At 36.4% G+C, this 27,709-nt stretch overlaps 1 protein-coding gene across 1 annotated transcript in view; it reads left to right on the forward strand.

Moving 5' to 3' along the window:
* Positions 1 to 4,348: 4,348 nt before the first annotated feature.
* The window catches only part of LOC145785291 (grainyhead-like protein 2 homolog), a 38,443-nt gene continuing 15,082 nt past the window's right edge, over positions 4,349 to 27,709 (forward strand). The window contains exons 1-7 of the mRNA XM_082596962.1: positions 4,349 to 5,376; positions 10,086 to 10,275; positions 11,011 to 11,069; positions 16,531 to 16,652; positions 17,503 to 17,597; positions 19,009 to 19,131; positions 23,940 to 24,154. Of these exons, the coding sequence (XP_082453088.1) occupies positions 4,349 to 5,376; positions 10,086 to 10,275; positions 11,011 to 11,069; positions 16,531 to 16,652; positions 17,503 to 17,597; positions 19,009 to 19,131; positions 23,940 to 24,154 (1,832 nt within the window). The remainder of the gene's footprint in view (positions 5,377 to 10,085; positions 10,276 to 11,010; positions 11,070 to 16,530; positions 16,653 to 17,502; positions 17,598 to 19,008; positions 19,132 to 23,939; positions 24,155 to 27,709) is intronic.

Consider the following 27,709-nt stretch of genomic DNA (forward strand, 5'->3'; position numbering starts at 1 on the left):
GCAGCATCTTTCAGCCACTTTACCAAGTTATAATCAATGTTATATTAACACAACACCACATTACAACAACGTGAAACAATGTTTTTATGTCACACGAAAACATAGTGAGCCCGCGTGCAATAAATCCGACACTTTTATCTGACACCCATCTGCAGTTGTTACGTTTTTACGTAAACACGTAAGCTGTCTTTTGCAATGCGATACATTTGCGTAAATACGCAAAACATTTCAAACAGAAAGTTTTGAATAACTTGATGTCGATTTGCCAAAACATTTGCAGATTTGGTAGGGCCGTGTGGAACTTAGAGAATTTGTTGAACAATCCGATATCTCTAAACAGATGAGTAAGGTCTATGAACTCCATGTCCTGAAATTTGATGCACTCGCTGCAAGAATGTTTTCAATAAACATTTACAAGTTTCTAGTTCTTCAATGAACAATTTATGTCTTTGAAACGCTGTTTATCATAAATCCGAAATGTTTATTTTAATATTCCAAGCCTCAATTCTTGTTACTGCTCAATTTGCTAAAGTACTATCTTCCGAACTCTGGTGTTGAGTGGAGATTGTTTTGAAAAAAGTGTTAAGCATCAACAAACAATATAATTAAATAACATAATACGTCCTTCACTGCAGAGAGGTTTTGCGGATTTTTCTACTTCTTCCAAATACTTACTCCAATAAAATGTGCGAGAAACATTGTTCTTGAGGGAGCATAAGGAAGGATCAGTTTAATCATCATTGTAATCAGTTTGTTGGTCACAAATAAAATCGACGCAAACGTTGTTCGAAGACGCAAAGCTAAAGTTGTGTATGGAAATAACATTTTGAAATAGTTATCATTGTGATACCGCAGTATTGAAAATTCTTTTAAATCAGGGACCGTGAGCTTTGATTTTGTTAAAACATACAAAAAAAAAACAGTTTTATTTGCCAATTTAGTTTGATAATCTCCATTTTTTTTTAGTTTCATTGGATTGCACTTCCTTTTGGATCATTCCTGTCTGTGGTGGTATCCAGATTGCTATAGCGCTTTGTTATTTGTATTGTGTATGATTGTACTGTACTATTCTCGCAACAGACGAAATAAAAGAATACAAGGTTTCTCTCTCTCTCTCACTTACTCTCTCTCTCTCCTTCTCTCTCTCTCTCTCTCTCTCTCTCTCTCTCTCATTGGTTAATTCAAAGGAAGATTTAAACGGAAAGTTCAGTCACGAAATATTATCTTGGAATAAATAAAAACCTTGTATTTCTATTTATAAGACATTCGCCTTGGCCGAAGGTCTACAATGGACTTTTCGTGGATCATGACGTATCAGACGCCATTGTATATAAGGCGTTGTTGAACATAAAAGTAAACAAGGCGCTAAGGAAACATCTGATTTTACTTTTTGTGCTGGTATCTACAGTATTTTTTATGTATCCTGCTGTATTCTACAGTATAAAAGTATTCTTACACTCGATGTGTTATGCAGGATACATGTTTGGTTGTTCAGTTTGACTGAAAAAAGTTGCATTCGCTGATCGAGTAGAGCAGTTTTTTATGATAAGTTGCGCATAAAAGGTGTTATGTGTTGAGATGTCAAATCACAAAAGACAATTTCAATGAAATTGAATTTGCATCCGCAATTTTTCTGTGCCTCGTTACAAAGCTTGCGAAAATCCAACAAACTAGTTGGTGTTAAAATATTTTTCTGGGTATTGAAAACACCAATGCTTTGGTGCTACTCTCAACATCTCAAAACGCTTTGTGATCCAACAAATGCTTCACAACACTTGTACATGCGCCTTTGTTTAAAATGGTTATACTTGAAGACAAACTAGCCAAAGCCGAGGCGACAGGTATCCATCAAAATTGCAAGAAGTCCAATTTAACCATTATTGTAAAATCGTTACAATGACATGATAGACTTGGTAGAAAGGTTACCATATTACACGGTAATATTGATATAATAAGAATATGTGATCGTTTGAAAATTCTTGCATTAGCAAAAGGTCACTTTGCAAATTTTTTTACATCTTTATAGGGTTTGATCATGATAAGAAACGGGGACTTACTGGTAAAAAATTACCGAATCTTGCTACGCAAACTTGGAAGTTCCCCGTGTATTTTTGTAAAAGACCTTTTACTTTGTTTAAAAGTTTACCAGATTTATTTTAATGACTTGATGTATGAATAAAGCATTATTTTTTTAAGAAAGCCTATTTTTTTACTTTAAATAGGTATCTGCTTTCTTAAAGCAGATGAATAACAACGTACCTCACGCAAAAATACGTCAATGCCCGCAGGTGGTTCCCCGCAGTTAAGAACCTTTACCATGTTGACTTTAAGTCCGACTGAAGATGATTTTTTTGTTTTAATTTCAATCAGAAGCTTTTTTAATGTTTCACAATCCTATCAACAATTTTGAAAAGGTATAAACAATAATAATCATGGTCGCGTTTGCGAGGCGTTATTAAGCGATTGACCCTGGCATTGCAGAAGCAATTGATGGCTATCGCCGCTACGCCCCCGGCATTCGTGCGCTGTCGGTGAGACCTAGGCAAAGACAGCAAGACCACTACCATATAAAATGAAAACACGGCATAACTCAAAATTTAGTGGCAGGCAACAGTGATAGATGTTACTCGCAATAGAGAAGCAAAAGTTGTAAAAATGCACTTACTGCGCAAGGCTTAGAAATGCATTATAAAGCAGACAGGTTACACATTTATTTCAACCATTATAGTAGCAATCACATTGCAGAGATGGGAGATTTTGTACCTAAACATTGTCTTACAATTGTACACTTTTAGGGTTTTTATATATTGTAAGATATGCAGCAGATAGAGTTTTAGCTAGCAGATTGCAGCAGAAAAACCTTTGTCATAAAACGAAACAGAATTTAAATTATTCTTCGACTTTGTAAATGCAACATATAATTGAAAACTTAAGGGGTACACCACTTCTTTTTATTTCTCTCCAGTTCAGCGTGTTCATTTATTTAAATTCATTGGGATAATAACTCTACGACAAAAGATTGCAGCTAGAATCGACAGCTACTTATTTTTATAATTTATATAAGAGGTTTTCACTTAATTAAGTTAGTAAAATTATACAGAACTTCAGAGACTAAACTCATATTCAGATGTCTTATTGTTAACTAAACACTTTTTGCCCATCAGAAAAATATTTAAAAAAATAGACAAATTATGATACAGATAATAATTGCTGGTATGTATACGTTGTATAATAAAGCTTAAAAGTCTAACCTTTTGCATTTTGATCAACAATTTAAGTCTGAAAGTGTATTTTGAAAGCATAGATAGAGTGATTATCGTGTATGAAAGCCCAACTTTTAATAGCCATTATTATCATTTAACTAACAAAACTTATCACAAAACAATTATGTTGGGAATAGTCCAACATGTCTATCACTTTTGATACTTTTTATATGGATTTGCATTATTATGGTGGCCATGATGTCAATGAACTAGAATTAGAACCACAGAAGCAGTAAGCAATGCAACAACAAAGGGTTTGAGAAATGCAACAGAAAAACGCCAAAAGAGGGTTTCCAGCAAATTACTTAGGTTAATCAAAAGCATTACAAACTGCAGACAGTAACACTGTTTCGTATATGAATACAGTATAACAACAGTAACTATCATAATAATATAAAATATATTGGGCACACGCTTAATCTTTTGACAAAAAAAAAGAATCTGACGCGTCCTTATTCAAATAGAATGCTCCTCATGCTGCCCAATGACGAGAAACTAAATTTTTCATGAGATTTGTTGTTATTTTTACTGGCTCTGCTATGATGCATTAAGCGCTTTGTTTGCAATTGCTGTAAGACATGATTTTAAAATATATTTACAATTTATTTTTGAAACATAAATAATTGTAAATATACATTAAATACTGTATATGGCAAATAGTTTTGTTAAAAATTATTTTCAATCAATTATTTTGTAGCCTCATTATATCTCATTTTGCACAAGTATCCTTGCACCAATGCAAAGAACTGCTTGGAATTTATTAATTGTCTAATTTTCCGTAAATCATTAGACTTATTTTTTTAGCCTTTTTTTCCTTTCAATTACCATGCAATCACTTAACCTTGTGTTTGGTTATTTGATATATTATTATTAATTTATAAGTATAATTCAAATAATTTATTGGTTTTGTAAGTACCGCATTGGAATCCGAGCGTAGAAGTTAGGCCTTGCGTACGCACAAACGAATGTTTAGGTTTGGCAATATTCGTCTACATTTCTAGAATAAACTTAATAAAATATGTATTTTTCTGCATTAAAGCTGTGGGCGATTAATTTAATATCCATTGATTCTACCATGCTAGGAGATGTTTAAATCAGATAATTTTGTGGACCACTCTCCAAGCGAAGACGACCCTAAAGATCTTTCTGTCAACTCACGAGATTCTGATATTGGCTACTACAGCAACATCAGCAATCTTAGCAGCCCAAGTCACGAATTTTTGAGCCCAGAAAGTGATTTGCAAGTTCCTTTCTTGATGTTCAATTTACCTTGCATAGAAGACAGCATGCATTTTGAAGACCCTGCAGATATTTTCAGCTCATTTGAAAAGCAGGAAATGGGAGTCTTTCAAAATGGAGTGCATGACCAACATCACGATCAACTAACCAACCAAAGACGGAAATCTCTTTGCACTGAAAGAGCAAAACTTTTGCAAAGTGAAAACTCTGCTTTTTCTGTCAATTCAACCAGGTTTTCTAAACCAAGTAGTTCTTACGAAAAGCCGAATGACATTAATATACAGACAAGTGGTTGGTTAAATGAAGATATGCACAATTCTATGACTTCACAATCATCCGTTCATCCGTCTATGCAAAATAATGACATTCACTGTTTACGAAATAATCCAAACTCATTTGGTAACTATCCCCTTACTTCTAACTCATTTATATGCAATAACACTTCCGCTGGTCAGCGTTTGCCAGCCAGTGATTCTTTATTAAGGCGACAACTATCCGAAAGTGCTGTTAAAAATTATTCGGGAAATGGAAATAATTTTGAAGTAACTAACAGCTTAGAGAACATCGCGGAAGCAAGCGATTTTCCTAGCCAGTACTTCAACACTCCCCAAAGACATGAAAGAAAATTAGAATATGATAACGGCGAGATTAATCATATAGACGACTTGGGGTTAGTAGACACGTCAATGTCAGCGCTCTCTCCCAGCAGCATAACTTCAGGGAAGCCGGATCTTCCTCAAGATGATTGCATCCAACGTTTTTTTCACACTTCTCAAGACGCATTTCCTCCCTCTCCGATCAATCCCGCGGAACGCGTTTCAAATCCTACCATTTGTGGTAGTACTTCCGATATAAGAGATCATTTGAACAACAGGTATTTCATTGTTGAAGTCTTATTACGATTAATATTTTGAGATTGCGTGTCAAGTAGTTTTGTTTTTGGCAAAAACGTGCTATTGATTGCTTCTAAGATCCGAGGAGTGGCAAAGGATTTACGTAAAACACTTGAAACTTATGAGTACCTTGTAAAATATCAAAGTCAAGAGTTATTTTTTACTTGATTGTTATAATTGTGGATACGTTTTTGCAGCTAAAATTGATAAACCGCAAAATTGTCTCGACTAGATTCTCTCGCTCAGCAAAAACGAAAATTAACTTTCAAAAATTGGAAATATTTTTCCAAATACTATCTTTCTGTTTGCCAGGCACTTGTACTATTGGCTTAAAAACAAAATATTTAATACCATGAACGCAAGCGACAGGTGAGGAGAACGAACTATTAAGTCACTACTAAAAGTTTTGCATTCCTCTCAGGTTTTGTTTTATTAGATATATTTATTTTAACTCTTTCTCTTGCCAAGGGGATAGGGCGCTCTCCGCTGGACCAATGCAAGCGAGTTCGCCTCTCGACTCAGTTGAACCGAAGTCATTGTAAATGTAGCAAGATATTTACCCAGTTGCTTAGCACTCAGCAATAAGAAAACGGTTTTAGCTTAACAATGATATCGGATATGCTTCTTCACGGTTACACTGCAACTGTTTGCAAAATAAAGCCCTGAAATCAACGCATATCTCCTGGAATGCGACTAGGGCATCATTTGCCGAACAAAGCGACGTCATCACCTTTTTGATGTGCTTATATTTTTGTACAGTTTTGTTAAATAAAACAAAACGCAATTAGTAGGTCAATTGTTAATAAAAACAACACAATGGGATTGCGCAATACAGTACAAAGTTAAAAGAAGTCGACGCTATGGCACACAATACAATGTTTATGGCAAAACTTCAGCCAAAAACACATTTCAGTAGAATTCGGCTTTGGCGACTTAAAACTGTAAGATTAACCTTTATAGCTATAATCGGCACGCATTACATGATTGAACACGCTTATGTATGTGGAATCCGCAGTTTGATGTTATTCTTTACGTGTTTGTTTCTGTTTTAGTCTCTAGCTGTGAATAAAAGTCCGTTTTTATCTTAAATCCACTTTTTATATCGGCTTTATGCCTGGAGGTGTAGATCTTAGAATTAGACTAAGTAGGTTATGGTAAGATACCCACGCCAATCTTTGCGGCTTCTTTCATTCAAGCCGTTAATTGTCTGGCAAAGACACAGCTACGTGTATTCGGTGGTCACCGCTTTTCAAGCCATGATCGGATGCTTTCAAGAAACTGACCGAAATGGCTGACTAGTGGTTTTTAACCTTTTCTTTCATATTGCATTCATTGTGTCAATTTGGCTCTCTGAAAATAGCGCAGTGGCCCATGGCCGGCCTGTTGAATACCACTAGGCTAAACGATTATTTTGATGATGTGATATCCTCTTCCAAGGAATGATACGTCGCAAGGATTACTTAGGCACGCTATGCCGCAATTCTTTATTGTTAATGGTGACGTGTCCTCCGAATGAAGTCAAATAGCTGGCACCTGAGCTTGTTCACCTGTTCTAGAATAATTTATTGACTCATTGCTGTGGTGCGGTTGCTTTTGGTTGGGTTATGGCAAAGTGAGGTGATTTTGCTATCACTGAATACGACGGTTTTGTTGGAAAGTATGTGACACAAAGAGAATGGCGGTTAAAAAGATAAATTTGGGGCGGTACCAATGACAATCAATCCACCCGGCAAACAAGACTCCTCTGCAGCAAGCATTGGACTTGAAAGAATATGCAATGTTTTTTTTTCTTTCCGGTTCTCTGAAAAGATTCCAGACCCTTACAATTACCCCGAGTCCAAAAGTACCCCGTGTTAACCCTACAGCTAATATGTGAGACTTAATATAAAAAATCTTGTTTGAATTTTAAGACCAGAGGTTTCAAATTGAAATCTGAAAACGTTTGGCATGTTTGAAATCGGAGTCGGATTTTCAAAAATTGTGGACTCGGTTATTTTTGATTCAACTCTATCAGTCCTGTGAAGTTGGAAGCGAGTGATTTTGGCTTCACTTCTCAGCTGATATTTTAGTTTCAGTTTATCAACATTGTCGAACGTGATTAAAATATTTTGGCACAACAAGCCACGTCTGCAATGTTGGTCAGCAACCAGCCAGAACATGTATTTTTCTACATTGATTCAACGTCACTTGAAGGCGATGAATCTATGTAAAAGCACTAATTTGATGGCTGGATAGCAATATGCAATATATTCTAACCATAAGTCATGATTTGCTAATACGAAAACAAACTGAGAATTGCTGCGAAAACACATCAGCTCGCGTTCACCTGTTCTATTTAGTTGTTAGCAAATGCTCAGGGCGTATATATGAAACCAGCAGGTCATTATGTGAGAATTAACTTTAAATATTTTCAGCAAAGCCGCAAGTTTTTGTACTATTAATAAGAATGGGAATCACACATCTCGCTTGGGCTTGTCGAAGTAATTTTGTTGGATATCCTGCTATGGAATGCGTTTGGCAATACAGTATCACGAGCTGCTTGGCCATTTTTCCAATAAACTCATAATCTGCAATTAACAGAACCATCTTAAATTCGATGAAAGCCAAAAGTTGTTTAAAGCCGATTAGCTTATTTCGACTACTTCATTCCAATGCGTCTTGCGAGAAAGCTCAAAACTGGCCGATACAGGCATTACCACCGAGAACGGTACATCATTGGTAAAGATAAAGGTCATCCATTGTTGAGAGGTCTGCAATGTAATGCAGACAGCTTAATTCAGGGGTTCCCAACCTGTGGTACGCGTACCACTAGTGGTACGCGAAGGTTTTTCAGGTGGTACGCGGGTAGCTTCCGTTTTTTTTCACAACTTTATATTTTGTTTATTTGGCTTTGTTTACAAAAAAATTTCCCCGAAGCCTATTCTTATTTACAACGCTGCGGGACAGTGATCGTTAATTTTGTCAAATGATTGCTCTTGGTAGGTATCATCTACTGTTTTATAGTTTAAGCTACAAATAGCGTTGAATAATGTTAGTTGTAAGCTAAAAATAGATCGGAATAAAATGTTCAATAACGGTTACAAGGAATTTTCTCCAATAAACTTCTGGCTCAGTATGGCCTCTTCATATTTAACGCTAGCTTACCATGCTGTTCCACAGCTACTGATTTTCCCTTCCTCGTGGGAATGCGAGCAGGGATTTTCAGTCATGATGAACATCAAGTCTAAAAATCGAAACCGACTAGTGCGCCTGGATATGACTTTCGATGCGCTGTTGGCAAATTTACGCCGCGCATCGACCAATTGGTGAAAAGTAAAAACAATTTCATTTATTTAGTTGTGGTGCTTTGGTATTATTTTAGTAGGCCAATATTATTCTTTTGAATAAAATATGATTCGATCAAATTAGTTGTTCTGCAAGAAGTGGTACGCTTGGCAGTACAGAGCGTCCAAGTGGTACGAGTTCGTAAAATGGTTGGGAACCCCTGGCTTAGTTGGACATCAAGGCATGCATGAGAAAAAGCTTTGCTCTTTTCATAAATTTGATTTTCCAGAAATGAAAAGTTGAAAGATATATTTCAATCTTTTTTTTCAACTGACTTGGGTCTAGTTATTTGTGAGACCTAGAGGCTAACAAAGGCATCTATTCGAAGCGGTAAGGTTGCTACATCTCTCATGAGAGCGCGTTTGTCTTGGTATACACTTTCATAACGTTCTTGAAGGGGAATGTTACATTGTTTTTCTTAACTTTTCTGTCTGTCGTCTTTGTATAAACCTTGTGGGCAAATGTTGAGGGTGTCTACCAATCTTTAACCAATGACGACTTCAGGGCAACTGCCGTGATCTCTCACGTTCAGTTCTCCAGATTTTTTATCCAAGTTTCGAATACTAGGCAATAGGCATACACCTAGATATAGCTAAAAAGCGGGCTTGAAAACTAATAGAAATACCAGTACGGTACGACGATGTAATTTCAAGATAGGTTTGCTTTCTTGTGGCACAGGCAAAGCACAACAGCACACCATGATTGAGCGTTATAAAGACATATTATCTACATATTTACCAATTTAAACATTAACCACTGTTAATACTACAAAAAAGTGCCCAATGCCAAACAATGTCTTCTAATATTTTTACTGAATAGTATTTACAAATTTATTTGCAAACATTTTTAATATATCAGTAGGCTATGGCTTTCTGAACCTTTAGTATGGATGAAAAATGGTTATATTTATGATCATCACAGAGCACATTGTTTTTATCAATCAATGTCTACAACTGATAGCTTCTAAAGAGACTTTTGTTGACGCATCTACGCAACACTTTTGGTCACAATCTATATTTGTTATTTTATTATGCACACGCAATAAAATTGTGATGTCAGAATAATATAATGCCCCTGTCATGATTCATGCGCTGTGCATTGTGCAAGTTGTGTTTGACCAGGTTGTTTGTTTACAGCGTCCGGGTGAATAAAAATCGGTTTGTTTTTGTATTTGTATGTAATGCAAGTATGATATATTTTCATTTTGCTATTTTCTTTTATTTACGTTTCTAATATAAGTGAGCAAGCAAAAACTATTTTTCAAATTTGCTTAAGTTTTGTTGATCGTAAAATTAGTAGATTTTACTTTGCGATGAAACAATCAAAACGTCGACAGTGAAAATAAAGCTCTTTTTGTTTTTGCCAGTGTCGGAGACTCCGAAGCGCTTAGCAACCACAATAGTATTGGGCCTGGGGACGGCCGTACCCCCACTGAAGCAGAGGCCTGGAGGTCCTACCTAGAAAACCCTTTTACTGCGGCCACCACGGCAATGATATCCATCAATGGTGATCAAGACTCTGCGGCAGCTCTTAGTCTGCTGTACGAACATTACAAGGTAACGCAATGCATCAACAATGCAAGCAATGACAATGATTTTGTTCATGATCATAATGATGATTGTGATAAACACTATCAATAATTACAAACAATAGAGCTTTTGTAAATTTTACAGTGCTAGTCTTTGATATTGTCGCTTTGAGAACAGTGTATCTGAATTTTTGTTTTAATATTACAAATTTTGTAAAAAAAAAAGGTTACTTTTTTATGTACCGCATGTGGTGTAGGCTATGTGACAAAAAAGAACTCAGTGCAAGGCATTTCGTGAATACGACATTGACTTGAAACCCCGTTTGTTGATGTACAAGATTTTCCAGTGGTTTAACTTAAGTTTTAAAAAATATGTAACATAGCCTATATCTATCAATTCTATCTATATCTATCTATCAATTAGGCGATGGGATGGCGCAGCGGATAAGGCGCTTACTTTCCAATTATGCAAGCCTGGTTCGACTCCCAGCTTAAGCTGGTTGTTGAAAAACACCGCTCACCTCTACCCAGGGTGTAATAAACTGGGTGGGCGTAGTTGCTGAAGTAAAGGCGACCGAGTGAAACGAACTGGCCACCCTACTCTCGTTAGTGCCGAAGGCTTAGTATAATGAGAACCTTATTTTCCCATCCCCCGATGCTTGGATCAAGTATGGGACTCACCTTTGTCTATCAATTGTAACTCTTCTTTTGTTACGATGAGTAGCTATGGTTTATTACGTCACTGTTGATGTTTATTACGTAGGTACCCAGAGAGAAACGATTAGTCTCGTGTCAGTCTGAACAACCCGGCGCACCTAACAGGTCAGTTGATTGTTGATCATAGCGTGAACATTATGATATGGCTTACGGTTTTGCACAGACTGTGGAAAGTGTTTGTATGCAAAAATGCTTTAAATTATTTACTTCATATTTTTCCATTATGAAATCATAACCTTAAGCACAAATTTTCGTGTGAAAATGTGTTTGCACTAAAGCTGCTGTCAAGTTTAAGAAAAGTTTTGAATCTTTTTGAATCGTTTCATGTCAGGTTTGCTTTTGAGTGAAGAAGTATTTTCGGATGCATTCAAATTCGTTTGAAACACTGCCAAAGCATAACGGAAAAAATAACTTCTTTCTATTTTTATTTATACTCTTTGTGAGATAAATCTTAGTCAATCGAAAAATATACCACAATGAACAAAAATATATATTAGCACGTTTTCTTTATACTAAATACGGGTGACAGAAAATCTTGGAATATCAAACGTGCGGTATTGAGTTTTTAAAATTGATTTGAGATTTGATGCGAAAGCGGTATTTTTATTTTGCCCGTTTTAAAAATTGCTCATCAGAACATTCTTCGTAACCAAGCATATGTTTGTTTTCAGTTTTGAACCAAAAATTATGGAAAAATATAGAACTTGCAATTCGCTTTAGATGAAAATGCGTCTGCTAGAGTGAACTTTAAATACCAGAAATAAGGAAGCAAATGAGGAGAATGTTTGGTCAGTTTGAATCCAAATCAAAAACGACGGTCACGCCAAACGGTGTTCTTTCTTTATTCTTACAAATCGCCATTCCAATAGTTACAGTGATGATAAAAGCGGCAGGCCGATAGTTTTCAAATTGTTGGTTAAACATCAGCTTAAATTCTGCGTTTTAGGCTTTGCTTTTTTTATTTAAAATACTAAAGAAACTGTAATAAAAAGCTTTGCAAGTATATTTTATTCACTGCAATCATAGCTTGGTAATGTTATAACTACACGTCATACATATGCATTGCTTTTCTTCAACAATTAGTTGAAATGCGACACTGACAATTATAAGGAAACAAATGTGATATTCATGCAACATTGTGTGGCATATCTACTTTTTCGATATACAGTGCCAACATGTAACACATTATGTGACCAATGACGTCACAATTTTGTCTTTCAAAAATTTTAACCTAAAGTAGACCTACAAGTCTGCTTCAATCTTTCGAGCAGAGCATCCCCAGAAATGGCATATTTTCGCGTTAGGCTCGGAACAAATAATAATAAATTTGCAACGAATTTATTTGCTAGTGTTTATGCAGGCCTCTTAAAATGACGCATTGTCCCACGACCACCACCCTTGAGCTAGCACTACATCATGCATTGTATTTATATGCACATGCAGTGATTGTTAACCTTCTAATTTGAGTGGAATCGGACAAGTCTGTTCACACCCAGTTTTCAGATCAGTACTTCGACAATTCAACCTGTACATAACTTAAACTTTTTAACTTAAAAGTCGAATGTAGAAACGTAGGCCTAAGCAAAAAGCATCTGTCATGTATCAGCTCAGATAATTTTGAAGGTGTTGCGGCCTTGCCAAAATTCTTATGTTTAATAAATCATTTCTCTCTCGAATACGCTTAATGTTCGCGTTTTGTCGCTTCTACCTTGTTCCAGATGCCTGCTATGTTATAGCAAGTGATAATGGTTTTTTTTTTGATGGTCAGAAATAACATGCTGTTGAGGTTAAAGCAATTATACGCATATTCAAATTTTTTTTTCCTTTTTTTAGCTAATTAGAAGTTTCAATATTTAAATTAGTCTTTTTCTAAATGCTTTTGATATGACAGCACAAATACCTTTGGTGGTGCATTGTTTTGTGCATGCTTTCGGAGTTGTACGTTGGGCTAAAGTTTCACGTTTCAATTCGGGTTTTAGTTTGATGCAAAAATTGGACCTGAATTTCGTAGTTTAGAAATCTTTATATTAGCTAATTTATCTTTTTTAATCTGATATATTCCGAATCAAACCTTTTTTTTTCTACGTCGCAAATGCCATTTATTTTACGTTTAGTTTCTTTGCAATCATAGGCCTTGTGGCCCAATTCAGTCCCCTCTTGGCCAATGGTTTAAACACCACTGCTTTAGAGTTTATTGGTTTGGTTTAAAGGAATTTCTGCTAACTACTCTACATGCTTTTATGTGAAAACACATGTTCTACAATGTTTTAATCACATAATTTGGATTTTGTATATACATAACTGCAGACAGGACGTCACTGTTTCGACCTTAAGATCTCATCAGTGCAGTAAACGTACACTAGGCTTGAACGAAGATTTGGCGTGGTGATTTTTCCATTTGTGGTAGCCTACATAAGGAACCACTCTATTATGTAATGCTCTTGATGGTTCGCCAATAGAGCACTCTGCTCGCAGACACCTTGCTGTTGCACATTGGTTATAGCTCATCGGCTGTTTGAGCACTCTGGCAAGGTGGGTGAAAGTATCCAAATGTGGTTTCTTGCGTACCACATTTGGAAAAAATCACCATGCTGAATTACTTATATAGTAATAAGGAGTTCAAGTCTAGCGTACTGCACTGATGAGGGTCGAAACAGTGATGTCCTGTCGGCAGTTATATATACACGAAAAAAAGTAAAACTTTTTGACCAGTGCATGATATACATAATACATAGGACTTCTGCATGTTTCTATGAAGAATGTAGACTCTGTTTGTTAATACTACATCAGCTTAGACTATGGGAGAAAGATTTTGTAACTATCTTTGCACCACACCTACCAGGAACCGTGTATATTTAGCCTAAATCTTAAATGTCGGATTTATTGTTTTATGAAATCTGAACAGTAGAGTGGTGTTATAAGAGTTTAACTGACTGCAAGCAAATTAAACCTTTACTGTACCAGAAACTTTCACATAGAATTTGAAATCAATCAGCGCTAATTTTATTCAAATTTCCAAAGCTACATCTGCTTTGTCACTTATAAAATCACATTTTTTTTAAACTTGCCTTTTATTACTTTTATTTTTTCTGGGTTCTGTACTACCGGTGTTCATGTTGAAATCTTTGGCATTTTGGTCATATAAACTTGGGTGTGGTTATTGGTGCTGTTGCTTGTTTATAATGGCCACAAACACCTACCTAATCTTTGCCACGGCTTCTCAGTAATTTACACGCCTTAGAAAGCAAAATCTAAAATTAATAGATAGGTTTTAGACAAATTCATGTAGCTATCTTTTTGAGATATCTTTAAAATTGATATTTATATTAATCGGCTATTGATGATGATCTGTGGATGTGACGGACGACACTGATAAAACCAGTTTGAAAAACATGTTCTATTTCTATACACAATTTTTCCGGCTGTTTCGCCTTGCTGTTAATTTAATATTGGCAGGGTTCGTCAGAAACATGAACTCGTCGTGAAATGAGTCTATCGTTTAAATTAAATTGAACTGTTGTTGTTTTTTACTTTTGGCTGAAAACTGCTGTTTCATCTCAATTGTGCGGTCAGTTGTGACGAACAAGACCAATGAAAACAATTTATCATTTGGCCATCTAACAATAGACACGACACGATTCAAAGACGTACTGTACGACTCTTCTCTAAAAATTATTAACAGAGGTTGGCAACCAACGGGCCGTTATCCAGCGTCGGACCGCGAGACATTTGTTACCCAGCCATAGTTCATCAGAGAATAAATTATTCCTTTGAAAAGATTTTGAACAGAGTAGTATAATCGTATATCACAGCTCAGAACATTGTGTGACCTCTTGTTCCAATTACATGAAATTTTCATGCAACTAACGTTCTTTGCTTTTTTTGCATTAAATCTAAACGCAAAATGTAGGCTACACGCAACAACAAACGATTCTCTTCGTTTGCTTTATTTAACCGTCGCACTATGATAGCCAGGCTTGCGTGAAACGATGCCTCTTCCTTTGACCGGTCCTTGGTGCAAAAAGTTTGCCAACCCCTGAGCGAGATGACTTAGCCATTTTTTTCGTACCTGGCTCTCATTCATGTGTTCGAAATCGCGACTCATGACACGTTTCTCCTGAGGATGGCTTACGCACGAACGCTGCGGTAAATAATCGCGCCAGCTGGCTTGATTGTCCATCTCCATGGTTGCGCGATTGGCGCAATGTCCATTGTTTGCGAAGCGCGGGACTCGGTGGACGCGTCAATTCGTGGCAAGTTCATTAAAATCGACTTAGATCACTTGTACTTTAACAGCTTTGAGTGACACCGTGCCAAATCGTGACTGCTTGAAATTCCTTTTCACATCCAATCATTTTCGTTGCTTTATAGTTGTAACATTTTATGGTCGATGGTAACAATGAACCTTCGCATATTCCTGCGCAATGGGTGGCCATGTTACAAAATTCCAAGATAAAATTTGTCACACAAATTTTTATAAAATGTATACTTTTTTAATTTAGATCAGTGATCCAAATAGACGCGTGATGTTATGTGTAACAATTAACTAAATAGCAGAGCATCCCACTGAATTGAACCTCTAGTCTACGAGATGGAGTGAGGCTTATAGGAAAGGGATACCTTCACATTGCAGTTAACAGTGTCTTCTCCGTCAATAGTTTTTATGCCTAAATGGTCAATAGATTGTAGAAGCTAATCCTGGGAAGTCAAAGATGCTGTTCTCTACTTTTAAAGGTCGTGATTGTAGGATGCAGACATGCGGGATGTAGACATGAAACTTACAAACTACAAAACTTCATGCAACTTTTTCTACCTTTTCCCGTTTATTAATGGGAGAGTGTATCGCTTATTGTAGCTATTGTTCTGCGTTGTTTTTTATCTCGAACACGATTGGATACCAAAAGATCGTAATTTTCTTTATGTGATTTTTTTTATTTAATACGCTGAACAATATATATTAGGTATTTCAGTTTTAAAATTACTACGTTAAGACGACAACTTACACCACAACTTATGACCCATGCAAACGGGATACTGTATAAACATACGACATATGCAAGGAGTTATAATTGTCTCCCAAATACGTATAAATTTTTTTTTATTTTACTTCATAATCATAGAACTTCATTATAGAGTTTACCATGTAATACCGCAAGGGGATGCATGAAAGATTTTATGCGTTTTTTAGCGTTGGTAAGATTATAATAACGTTTTATTGAAAGTGATTTTTGATGCTCTTATATTTTTAAGTCCGATTGAAAAAAAAAACAACGCCAGGTTCGATTGTGGTACATGTTGTTGTGCGTTCAGTTGCCACGAAACAATGATGCATCTAAACAGTAGCGAAAAAGTACAAATATAATGTTTGTGCGAGCAGTTAGCGTAGCTATTTCGTGGAGAGTTCAACTGTTAAAATTAAATTCACTTTTGTTTGGTTTCAAAATTTGCAATGTTAAAGCCGGTAGTGGAATGATCATATATTTAAATGCTCTTTAAGGTAACTCACTTCTAAATGTTAGCGAAAACGTTTACAGTTGACCTTTTGTTATCGCAATATTTGACGCAGGAGACTGTCCGTGCAAAGCCCTGATGCTCCAGCCAATGAACAGCTATCTGATGAGGCTACTATCATATCCCCCTTGTCAGCTGTCGGCGCTAGATGCTTTTCCACCGCCATCATCAATCAGGGTATACGCTTTTTCTCATCTTGCTATAATTATAAGTTATAAAGTTTTGCAAATAAAAGTGATTAGTCAGAGATTACAATCAATAAAAAAGACAGTATATGACCTTTTTGTATTATCTCGGCTATGCATAGCCGCGCAGATCGGCAGTTTATTTCTTGTAATCAAACTTTGGTTTGTTGAAACAATGTTCAAGCAACTTTTGATTATTTATCCATGATTTTTAAGCACACGCCTTTGGCATAACGAGAAAGCGACAATAGATAAATCGGTATAGGTTTTGTTATTGCGTTTCTATCAATCGCTGATTGTGACGGAAGCCAATGTATGTGACGAACAATTGCATCGCTTGGGGTTTGTCTTGGATTTAGCAATAAAATCAATTTTAATATCACTGTTTCACTTAAAAAAGGAGCATTACTCACACATTTTTTTCACGACGTTTTGGCATAATGTTAATTGTGCATCAACTTCTGAAAATCGAAGTGAAAATTATATTTTCTGTTCGATATTCAGTTAAAGTTAACGACTATAGCTGTTAACGACTATAGCTTGTGGAGTTTCATGAACTAAAGCACTAGAAGTTTGGCATCTACACAAACTGTGTTAGATCAAGAGTTTTTTATTTTATTTAAGTAACCAAGAAAATAAATTCGTAATAATGAATCAAAAACTACAAACAAGTGAAGAAAACTAACAAAAAATAACAAACAACAAAAAAGTTTTAGTTTTAAAAAATGACAAAAATTTTTAAGCGAAACTAATTGGTTGGTGGCATGAAAACATTTCCTGTGAACAAACATTGGCGAAAATCAATCAGTTCAGATTTACATTGTTGAATGTTTTCTTTCCAGAGTCAGTTTCTGGAGTCGTCAACAGGCTACCGGTACTCAGCAGTGATGTCACCACTCTGACGTCAGTCAGACCTGACATTGGACTTCACGTCGAGGTGATTGGTGTAACTGTGATGTAACTATGATACGACTTTGACGCTTCAAACCGTAAATAATACAGGATCAATTTGGAATCTTCTGCCTTTTCCAATTTGTAGCGAAATAAAAAAAATTTCAAATGTGTTGATATTATTCTCTGGATTGTTGGATTAGCGAAGGATATGTAAAGAAGGGGAGACTTTGTGGAATTTGCTCAAAATTCCAAAACACACATTTTAAATTTAAACAAAACTTTGCAAATATTTGGAAATGTAATATCCCTGTAATGCTTCACTTTTGGTTCTTAAATTTTGTGGAACAATATTGACCAAACAAATGTTTTTTTTTTTATTCTGATGGTAACAATTGGGAGCTGGCATGAGCAAAATCATCCAAACTAGAGACGAGACACGAAACTGTTGAAGCCGGGTTTTACATTTCATATTTATTTGAGCCAAAATATAACAAATATTTTAATCTATCTGACGGTTATTTTAACTTCTTCAATAACTAATGGATTTAGATACAATATCTGATAATCGCGTCAGGGCTCTATGAAAAAGTTCCGGAAAATTGTGAAGAGCCGCATGGCTGGAAAACATTTTAAAGGGTAGTAGATGTCCATTGATTCGCTCGCACTGCAAATAAAATATTATAAGCTTACCAGCCTTAATTGTTTTATTAAAAAAGTACATTTCGCTCTTAAAGCATCATCCATCTTCAATGTCTTCAATTAAATCGATTATATTCTTAATTATTTTCAAATCAAATAATTTTTAAAGTCTTTGCGGCTTCAGTGGGTTTTTTAAGGCCTGCATAAATTTGTTTTGGGGTCTTGGGGTGAAACCCTTGATCTATCCAAGTGGATGGTAACTGGATCTTTTTGTCCTTTGGGCAACGCAAGGATGCTACAATTACCATGAGACGTTTGGTTTCCTGCACAACACGACTGGGATCGATCTTCTAACCAATCAGCGAGCAAGTCGATCCTTTTTAACATTGATTCAACGTCTCCAGACACATTGAATCAATGTGAAAGGCGCTGACTAACAAGCTAGAACAACAGCATTGCCATAGTCGGTCCAAAAACTGAGAGTAAATAAGCTACTTTTTTGTTTACATACCACGACACTCAACGGTGCAAAACGAATCAAGAAATTTGAAACGCAAACTAACAATCTCCTGTTTACTTTGAACCGATGTACTTGCCAGGTTTGGAGAGCTGGAAATCGATGTAAAAAATGATTTTCTCACAGGGAGTCTATTTCTTGTAACAAGCAGAAAATTATATCCAACTTTGAACTATGTTTTGCTATTTCTTTTCTTCGTTGTGTTGATTTCGATCATTTGTAAAACGTTTTGGAAATAACCAACTTTTTAGTTTAGTTTTTCCCCGGATGTCTCAAACATTCTGCTCTATCCTTCTAGGCTCCCTCGAGTGAATACGTGAGCATAGAAAGATCCCATGGAATAGAAAAGATGACGAGGAATCAATTAACACCTGACAGCGCGTTTTCAGAATCCAAGGACTCTCCACCACATGTCAATCAGGTTTGAACTTTTGATAAAGTTGATACCACTTAGGCGCAAAATCGTTGGAACACTTACACTTACGTTGGAACACTTACATTTACGTTGGAACACTTACACTTAAGTTGGAACACTTACACTTACGTTGGAACACTTACACTTACGTTGGAACACTTACATTTACGTTGGAACACTTACATTTACGTTGGAACACTTACATTTACGTTGGAACACTTACATTTACGTTGGAACACTTACATTTACGTTGGAACACTTACATTTACGTTGGAACACTTACATTTACGTTGGAACACTTACATTTACGTTGGAACACTTACACTTACGTTGGAACACTTACACTTACGTTGGAACACTTACATTTACGTTGGAACACTTACATTTACGTTGGAACACTTACACTTACGTTGGAACACTTACACTTACGTTGGAACACTTACATTTACGTTGGAACACTTACATTTACGTTGGAACACTTACATTTACGTTGGAACACTTACATTTACGTTGGAACACTTACACTTACGTTGGAACACTTACACTTACGTTGGAACACTTACGATAACTGCAAAACGATGACGTTTAATATGTTGCAATGAACGTCTTGGATTGTCCGCAACAACGGTTCAACAAGGTGCCAATTTAGGAGCAAAATGGTTGGAACGCCTGGTTAGTCTAATCAAAAAATAAAGAGCCCAAAATGTAGATACTAAACTCATGTTCAGCAAACAAACGTTTCGAAAACTATACTGTCTTCATCTTCAGTGGTATAAATGAAAACATGAGTTTAGTATCTACATTTTGGGCTCTTAATACCATTATCCTAAGGGTATTGAAGGCAGCTTGGGGCTAGTTATCTCGTCAACATCAGCAGTTCAAAATGCGCAGTTGAGTGTTTTACACTCTGCATCTCTTGCACTGCCCACTTAGCAAATACCGCCTTTTTGACATAAATGCAACGTCTACAGACGTCAAATCAACTAAACTTCCTAAATAAGTTAGCAAACAAGAGCTTTGAAAAGCTGCTTCAAGTTTCAATAAGATTGGAAAGATATACAAAAATTAATTTGTAAATTAGGCTATTAATTAAAAATTAATTTGTTAATTTTTCTGTCTTTTTGTCATATTCACTGACGCCGATGGTGTGATGCTATTTTGACCCGCAAACAATTTGCAATGTCCATGGGCTCTATCCAAGGGGGGGTGAGGGGGGTGATCACCCCCCCCCACTAATTGGAGTGGGGGGGTGATCAATGCAAAATCACCCCCCCCACTCATTTGGCTTTGAAAAGGTTTTGTGATATTTTATTGATCAAATTTTGAAAAAAAATATTTTCGCTATTAGCAGATTTTAAATTTTTTTCAATATGAATTTTCAGTATGAATATATATTTCACTTTAATAAGATTTTTTGGTTTGGCAACCCTGAACTACGAGCCAGGCGTTTACACTGTGTTTTAACCAGTGGTGTAAGCGCATACGAAAAGTATTGACGCCGTCAGCGTAAACACAAACGTTCGAAAAATCATACGCCGTATATGCGTCAACGTAACTTGTAAAAAAAGTTGACGGCGTCAGCGTCAGCGCATACACCAGTGTAAACTAATTTTGTTTGCTAGGTGCCAAACATTCACACGGTATAAACCACTCGAAACAAACAAGTTTTATTTTGAATTTCTACGAAGAAACACAAGCATCTGAAAGTGTTCATCTGAAATTTTGCTGTGTTTTGGTTCGAATATGTCTTTGCCCATTGAAAACATTCTTTCAACTGCAGCGCTGGAAGGTATTGGCGTGTTGTAGCGAAAAAAAGTATGCGTTGACGCTATGCGCTAAAAAAACGCGAAAACTTTACGGCGTAGCCTCAAGCGACAACTATCCAAAAAAATGTGGCCGCAAGCGTTAGCGTAAACAAAAAGTTTACGCTGCAAGCATGCGGCGTAGAATTTGCGGCGTATACGTACATCTCTGGTTTTAACTTAGTCTGCTTGGTAGCCACTTTAATAAGAAAAAATTCTGCCACTGCAAATTACTAGAATGACACCGCCAACCAATCAGAACATGTTATAAGAGGCTACCGTCCAATTGTGACCTTTCTCGCATTGCACTCAGCCAGAGAGTTAATCCTTGTTTTGAACTTTATTTGGTAATTACAGAAGAAAAAAGAGCAATAGCAGTTGTGAGAATGGAACCCACGTCAATGAAATGACTACTTTCTAACCCTAACCCCTATGCCAACCAGCTGACAGAAAATCCAGCACTTGATTTGCTTTGTATCATCTTCTTTTCGCCCTTTTTCACATCATGGAAAACGTAGTTTATGATTGGTTCGAGTTTTCATTTGCAGTGGCAGAATTATTTCTTGTTAAGTGACTACCAGTTTGCTTACCCAAAAATGCCCTTTCCGAAACATACTTTGTGAAATGACTTGGAACCCCTGTGCTCCCATCAGAGTGAAGCTGATGCTGCAATGGGGGGTCTGGGGGGCGCAGCCCCCCAGAAGTTGAAATGACTATGACGATTTTAGCCCACTGTCCAAAAATCACCCCCCCGAATTCTAAAAGTGGATAGAGCCCCTGGCAATGTCCCATTGTTACACAACATATGATCGCGATTGCAAACGCGATCCATTGTCAAGCCACGATAACATCGCATGAGCTGATAGAGCTCGCTCGCGATGTCTCGGCCCTGCAGAAACCGTGAGAGAACATGTTTAGTCTGAGACAATCACGCGTGATGTTCGCGTGGGTGAGACTTAAACGTTTGCCATTGAAACATTAAACTCTTAGAGATGTTTAATTAACGTGCCAAAAACGTTGCATAATCATCTGTTATAATCAGGCCATCATATCTGATGATGGGTTCATGTGCTTTTGTGGATGATAATAACTCGGTGCAAGCCATACGACTTGTTGTTGCACTGCAACTTTGAAATTAATTAACATCAGATTGATGTTGCAAAAATATTTGACTTTCTCAATGCCGGCATGGACCTATTTTGCGTCAAACAATGTTCTAATCCAGGAGCTGTTTTGCGATAAACTAAAGCTTACTGGTGAAATGAGTTTGATGCAATAAGAAATTTATATCAGAGACTCCGGCAATCTTTTGTTTAAACGAAAGTTCTTGCTGCAATGTAATAGTTTCATGTCCTAATTGTAATTTCAACTTATTTCTTTGTAACGCATTTTTGTTAAGATTATGCATTGTTCAATTGAGTTTGGTTAAAATTGTCTTTTGTTTTGTATTGCAGGTAGCTGTAAATTATATACCAACGACATATCACGTTCTTATGGGGCGTTTAAGTTCCAAAGTCATAGAAAGATATAATCCGAATTTTTTTTTTTAATTGGATGACTTATTTTCTTCAACGCACATGTTGCACGCCTCAACGCTAAAGTATACGCAATTTAAATTGTTTCTGGGTGATAACCAATTTCAATTCTCTAATTAATAAATTAAACATGCAATGAAGGATATTCCAATGCTAAGTGCCGAATTTGAGGTAAAGTTTCAATGAAACTTCATATTTTGAAATGACACATGCAACTTAATAGCATTTTGTGTTGTATCAACATCTGTAATATTTTATATGTTTCATTAAATTTCTTTATTTTAATGCCATTTGAACTGCTGTTTACTTTTTTTCTGTTAATTACCTTTTTTTTCAAGATGTTAAACTTCTTATGTCAAAACAGATTTGTTTGCACAGACAGACAGACTTAAAAAAAACAATTCCGTAAAGGGTTGCAAGCTGTAATGCAGTTAACAGAATTCTATTTAAAAAGTAATAATGTGCCAATATGTAGATACTAAACTCATGTTCAACAAACATTTTGAAAACTAAACTGTCTTCATCTTCACTGCTGTTGATGCAAACATTTTAGTTTTCGAAACGTTTGTTGAACATGAATTCAGTTTCTACATTTTTGGCTCATTATTATTTGTTGATCAGATTAAGCAATGATTCTAACCATTTTGCTCGAATTTTCTGTATTTAACAATAAATTCTATCCACACCGCTCGAGTTATTCTTTGAATTTTATTATATTTTAGTATTCACTGTAATTTTGTTTAAATAAACACAAACAATATATCTCTACATTATTTATAAATATATTATAGCGAGATTATTTATAGTTTATCTATTAGTTTATATAACAAACGTTGTTTATAGCACCATCGGCTCTTACGCTGCATGAAAACTTTTACTGTTTATATAAATTAATATAAAACTGCAACTGTTGCTAATTTCAAGTCTCAATGTTGTTGATGTCAGTTTACAATTTTTAATGAAGCAAGTTGTCTTTTCTTTGTACCCCTCTGCATAGTCAATAAACAAATCAATTTTGTGCCATTGTATCAGTACAAAGAGAAAAGCTTTATTCCGTTCTTGATAGATTAACTTTTATTAGAAAATGTTGTATAATCCTAAAATCCAAAGCGGTGGATCTGGTGTAGATTAAAAAGCAAAAGTTGCAATAGGGTTTTGTAGACTAAACTTTGCAGCCTTGCAACAAGTTACTGGTTTACTTTCCACTAATAGTTTCAACACCGACAGTTATTTGCATTTTATAAAAGATGCTTCTTTGTGTCCTTAGTTATTAGATGAGCAAAAGACAGCCAAGTTTAGATTTATCAGTCATCTTCGAAGAAGAATGGCCAACATTGTTATCGGTCGATTTTGACTTTCAAGATTTTTACGATGGTGCTAATTTGGCGCTATGATGGGACAGCAAAAAATATGGTTTACAAAGCCACAAGTTGCCATCTTGTTAGCTGCAGAAATGTAAATTGCTTTTTTCTTGCAGAATCTGTCTTTTGGAGACTACTCAGGCAAATATACATACTCGTCCGCAACCGGGCTTGGGAAGAGAAAAAGATCGGTTTCCTCTGTTCGAACCAGCGTGGGAGAGCATGAGAACAATTGGCTGCAACAATCAACGATACCTCAACAACTGATCGCTACTCAGCAATCATCCACTTGCACCACGAACGTCGAGCTGCTTTCAAACGAAAATTATGGGTAAGCAATCAAAGTTAACATTACTGTACGTCAAAACAACGCACTTTTGCACTTTCTTTAGGTCGCTCTCTGCAGTATTTCATAGTGAAAGACGAGTCGTAGCAGCGGTTGAGACAGACAAGAGCAGCCGTTGAGAACTATGTAGCATGAATTAGTGGTGCGATACTGATGAGCCCAGCCTCATGAGTGAAACACGTGTCCATTACTGTCAATTCTTGCTACACTCGACTGTCGAGAAACAAACTCAATTGTCTTGTTGTTATCTCCGTCAAAAGCAATGCAACAATTTCGTGAGCGACACAACTTTTTTCGGTGTCACAAATTTACAATTTTAATGCCATGCCATCTTGGATTCTAGATTCCTCAAACTTAAACAAACTTATTAATCTTATTAATTTTCATATTGGTGGAATTGAAAGGCAAAATTTCGTGTACATCTTTATACTTTTTTTATTTTAAGGTGGTCTTTGCCTCTTTGGCCACCTCAATACAATGCAGCAACATATTTGTACAAAACAACTTTGCTCTGCTAGATCTGTGCTGCCTGAGCTGTATATTGCTTTATTCTTATTTTTGTGTAATTGTGTTCTTTTTCTACTCGTATTTGAAAGGCAAAGGAAACAGACATCTCTCCCTCTTTCTCCCTCTCTTCTCTCTCTCCTGATATTTATGTTAATAACTTGTCTCCAGCCATTTGCTCCAACCACATTTATGCTTAAGACGAAAACAAAAGATCTATCTTTTCGAAACAATGTAAAAATTACACCACAATTATAGCATTTCTGTATGGACAGACACGTTTAAGTCGATGCCGCATAATTACGTGCAGTGTCATTACTGTTTTTTTTTGTTTTTTTTTACAAAATTATAAGTTTATACAAAAGTAATTGATGCTTTTACGCTTGCTTATGCGTGCTTTCTTTTCAAAACTGTAATTAGCATTCTCTAAAGTTTGCAAGAGCAAAAGGGCATAAAGACTAAGAAAGAAAAAACTAACAGTCAAGCTAGAATTATATTTTCAAAACCTTTAATGACTTTCTATAACTTTATAAGGTAAGGTTAATAGTTACATACGGTTTGCTACAATCCCCACATTTTCCACTTGTACAAATATCCCAGATAGCAAAATCCGTCATTTTTACATTGACTCAACGTCTGTAGACACCACTCAAGAGCATGCGGCTGTGTCTGTGGCAGGACACTTGAAGGCATGCCTGAAGGTGGACACGAAGATTGGCTTCCTTGCCTTCCCGTCCACTTAATCTAAATCTTCAACCACCGGGTGTAAGCCTGGATACGACAAACAAAAAATGTAAAAATAACGGATTATAACAACTTTGTTTGTTGCAATTCTTGGTGACGTACAAACCATGGCAATTTTTAAAGACCAAAGTTTAGTTAGACGCTTCTGAGAATTATAGTTTCTCTTCTAGCAGTGCCTGAGTGTTTGTTTGAGGAGTATGGAGGTAAATGCAGAATAAGATGTAAGAAGTTTGAAGATGAAAGCTATATTTTGCCTCTGCTGTTTGTTTCATCATATAAACATTGCTGGAAAAAAACAACAGCAATTTTTTTTTTATTTTGGTTGCATTGGAACAACGAAGCCTACTATACAATTAGGTTTGTACTTTAGCCTACTTATCAGAAAAGAAAACAAAACTCTTTATTTTTAAACTAAAAAGCAAAAAGTGCAAAAGAGTTAAGCTTAAAAAACCGACACATGGTACCTGAGTAAAAAGAAAACAAAACTCTTTATTTTTAAACTAAAAAGCAAAAAGTGCAAAAGAGTTAAGCTTAAAAAACCGACACATGGTACCAGAGTGGCGTGAGTGGAAACCAACCTCAAAACGTGATTGATCTAAAAACCACTCGTCTTGAGTTATATAGATGAAGACCGCAGACAATGGCAAAACAATGGCTGTTTGTTTCTACTTGGTTATGATCACAACAAGAATTTATGTTGATCGAAAGTATTTGCAAGGCTTTGCATGCCCGACTTTCTACGTTCTACAAAGTGCGGCGGGAACGCTTGTGTTGCTAAAATCAAAATGTTTTCTTCAACGATATTCTAAGTTCTGCATTAATTGCAGCAGCTGCAAACGTTTATGACACAATGAGCTTAACATCGAATGTCAGTTATTCTAATGGTATGTCGATCCAATTCAACTTTGTCTTTTTACACTTTTAACTTAATTTGGTTTGCTGAGGTTTTGCTTTCCATTTTAATACACATCTTCTGAGCGCATACGTGAGTTTGTGCAAGCCGGGATGAAGAGCTCCTTGCAGAATGATTTTTGGTATCTTGATTGATGCAGCCAAGACCAAAAGAAAAATTAAACAATCCACGTCCTTGAATGCAATGTTACTTTTGCCCACATCTATTTCCCCACAGACTGGGCCTCCATAGACACCGACATCAACATCCAAAACAAAGCCGACAACTTGGAGACGAAATTAGTGCTCGGACACGAGCTGGAGCTGACGATGACTATAATGCATCCTTCTTGACCTCTACAGAATAGAGGCGCATAGATCAAACACAAGCATTGGATTTTCAACTTTACCTTTCTGTTTGTTCAAGTTTCGTGTCATGGAGCTCGAAACGATTTGCATTATGACCAGAGGTGGGCAAAGTTACTTTCGAAAGTAACTGAGTTACAGTTACAGTAACTTGACCAAAATAGTAACTGAGTTACCGTTACAGTTATCGATTTTAAAAAGTAACTAGTTACCGTTACTAGTTACAGTTACTAGTTACTTTCAGTTACTCACAAATCTGAATATAAAATTCTGCACCTGGCCAGCTCTGCATGCAAGTCCAGTTTAACCGCAATGTTTGATACATAGTGTTAGAGCCATCCATGCTAGCATAACAGCACAAATACAAAACCAACAATGTTTTATTTAAAAAAGTTACTCAGTGACTTATATGTTTATTTCCTTTGAGAAATACAAGCATTTCAAAGTGCTTATCACTTAAGCCTGCCCTTTTGGGCTTTAAAATGTCCTTGCCCAATCGTCGTCGTCGTGTGAGCCTCTGGGGCCGAGGGTCTATTCTTTTACCACCCCAGATTCACGATGCTCCCGGACTGCACTGGAAGGCTACTATAGAGCAGCCACTCTTTGGTTTCATCATCCATGACACGCAGACCTTCCACTCCGTTAGGTGGCTTGAAAATGGTACAGTCATTGATAATGTCCGCTCCGATAGTTCAATTGGTTAGCGCGTCACTTCTGAAACGAAGAAGCTTCAAGATCAAGCGGCGCTGGTTCGACTCTCAGGGCGTGCGTTTGAGCAACGCACGTTAAGGACTGCTCTCCATTTAGCGTCATCTAATGGATGAAATAATTCCCTGGCAACAAGACTTCAAAAATCGGAAACTTCACTCTGTCAATCTCGGTGACCGGGCCTGCGTCAGTGATTTAAAGCCTTTAGTGTACAAGTATTGCGAAACTGCCAGGGTTAAGCTCTGCAAGAAGCTTTCCAAGTCCGAGGATAAAGATTCAATCAATCAATGATGTGGTCTGCGGTCTATTCCTCGGCACCACATTCAC

This window comes from Aplidium turbinatum, chromosome 16 (assembly GCF_918807975.1).
Source record: "Aplidium turbinatum chromosome 16, kaAplTurb1.1, whole genome shotgun sequence".
NCBI lineage: Eukaryota > Metazoa > Chordata > Ascidiacea > Aplousobranchia > Polyclinidae > Aplidium > Aplidium turbinatum.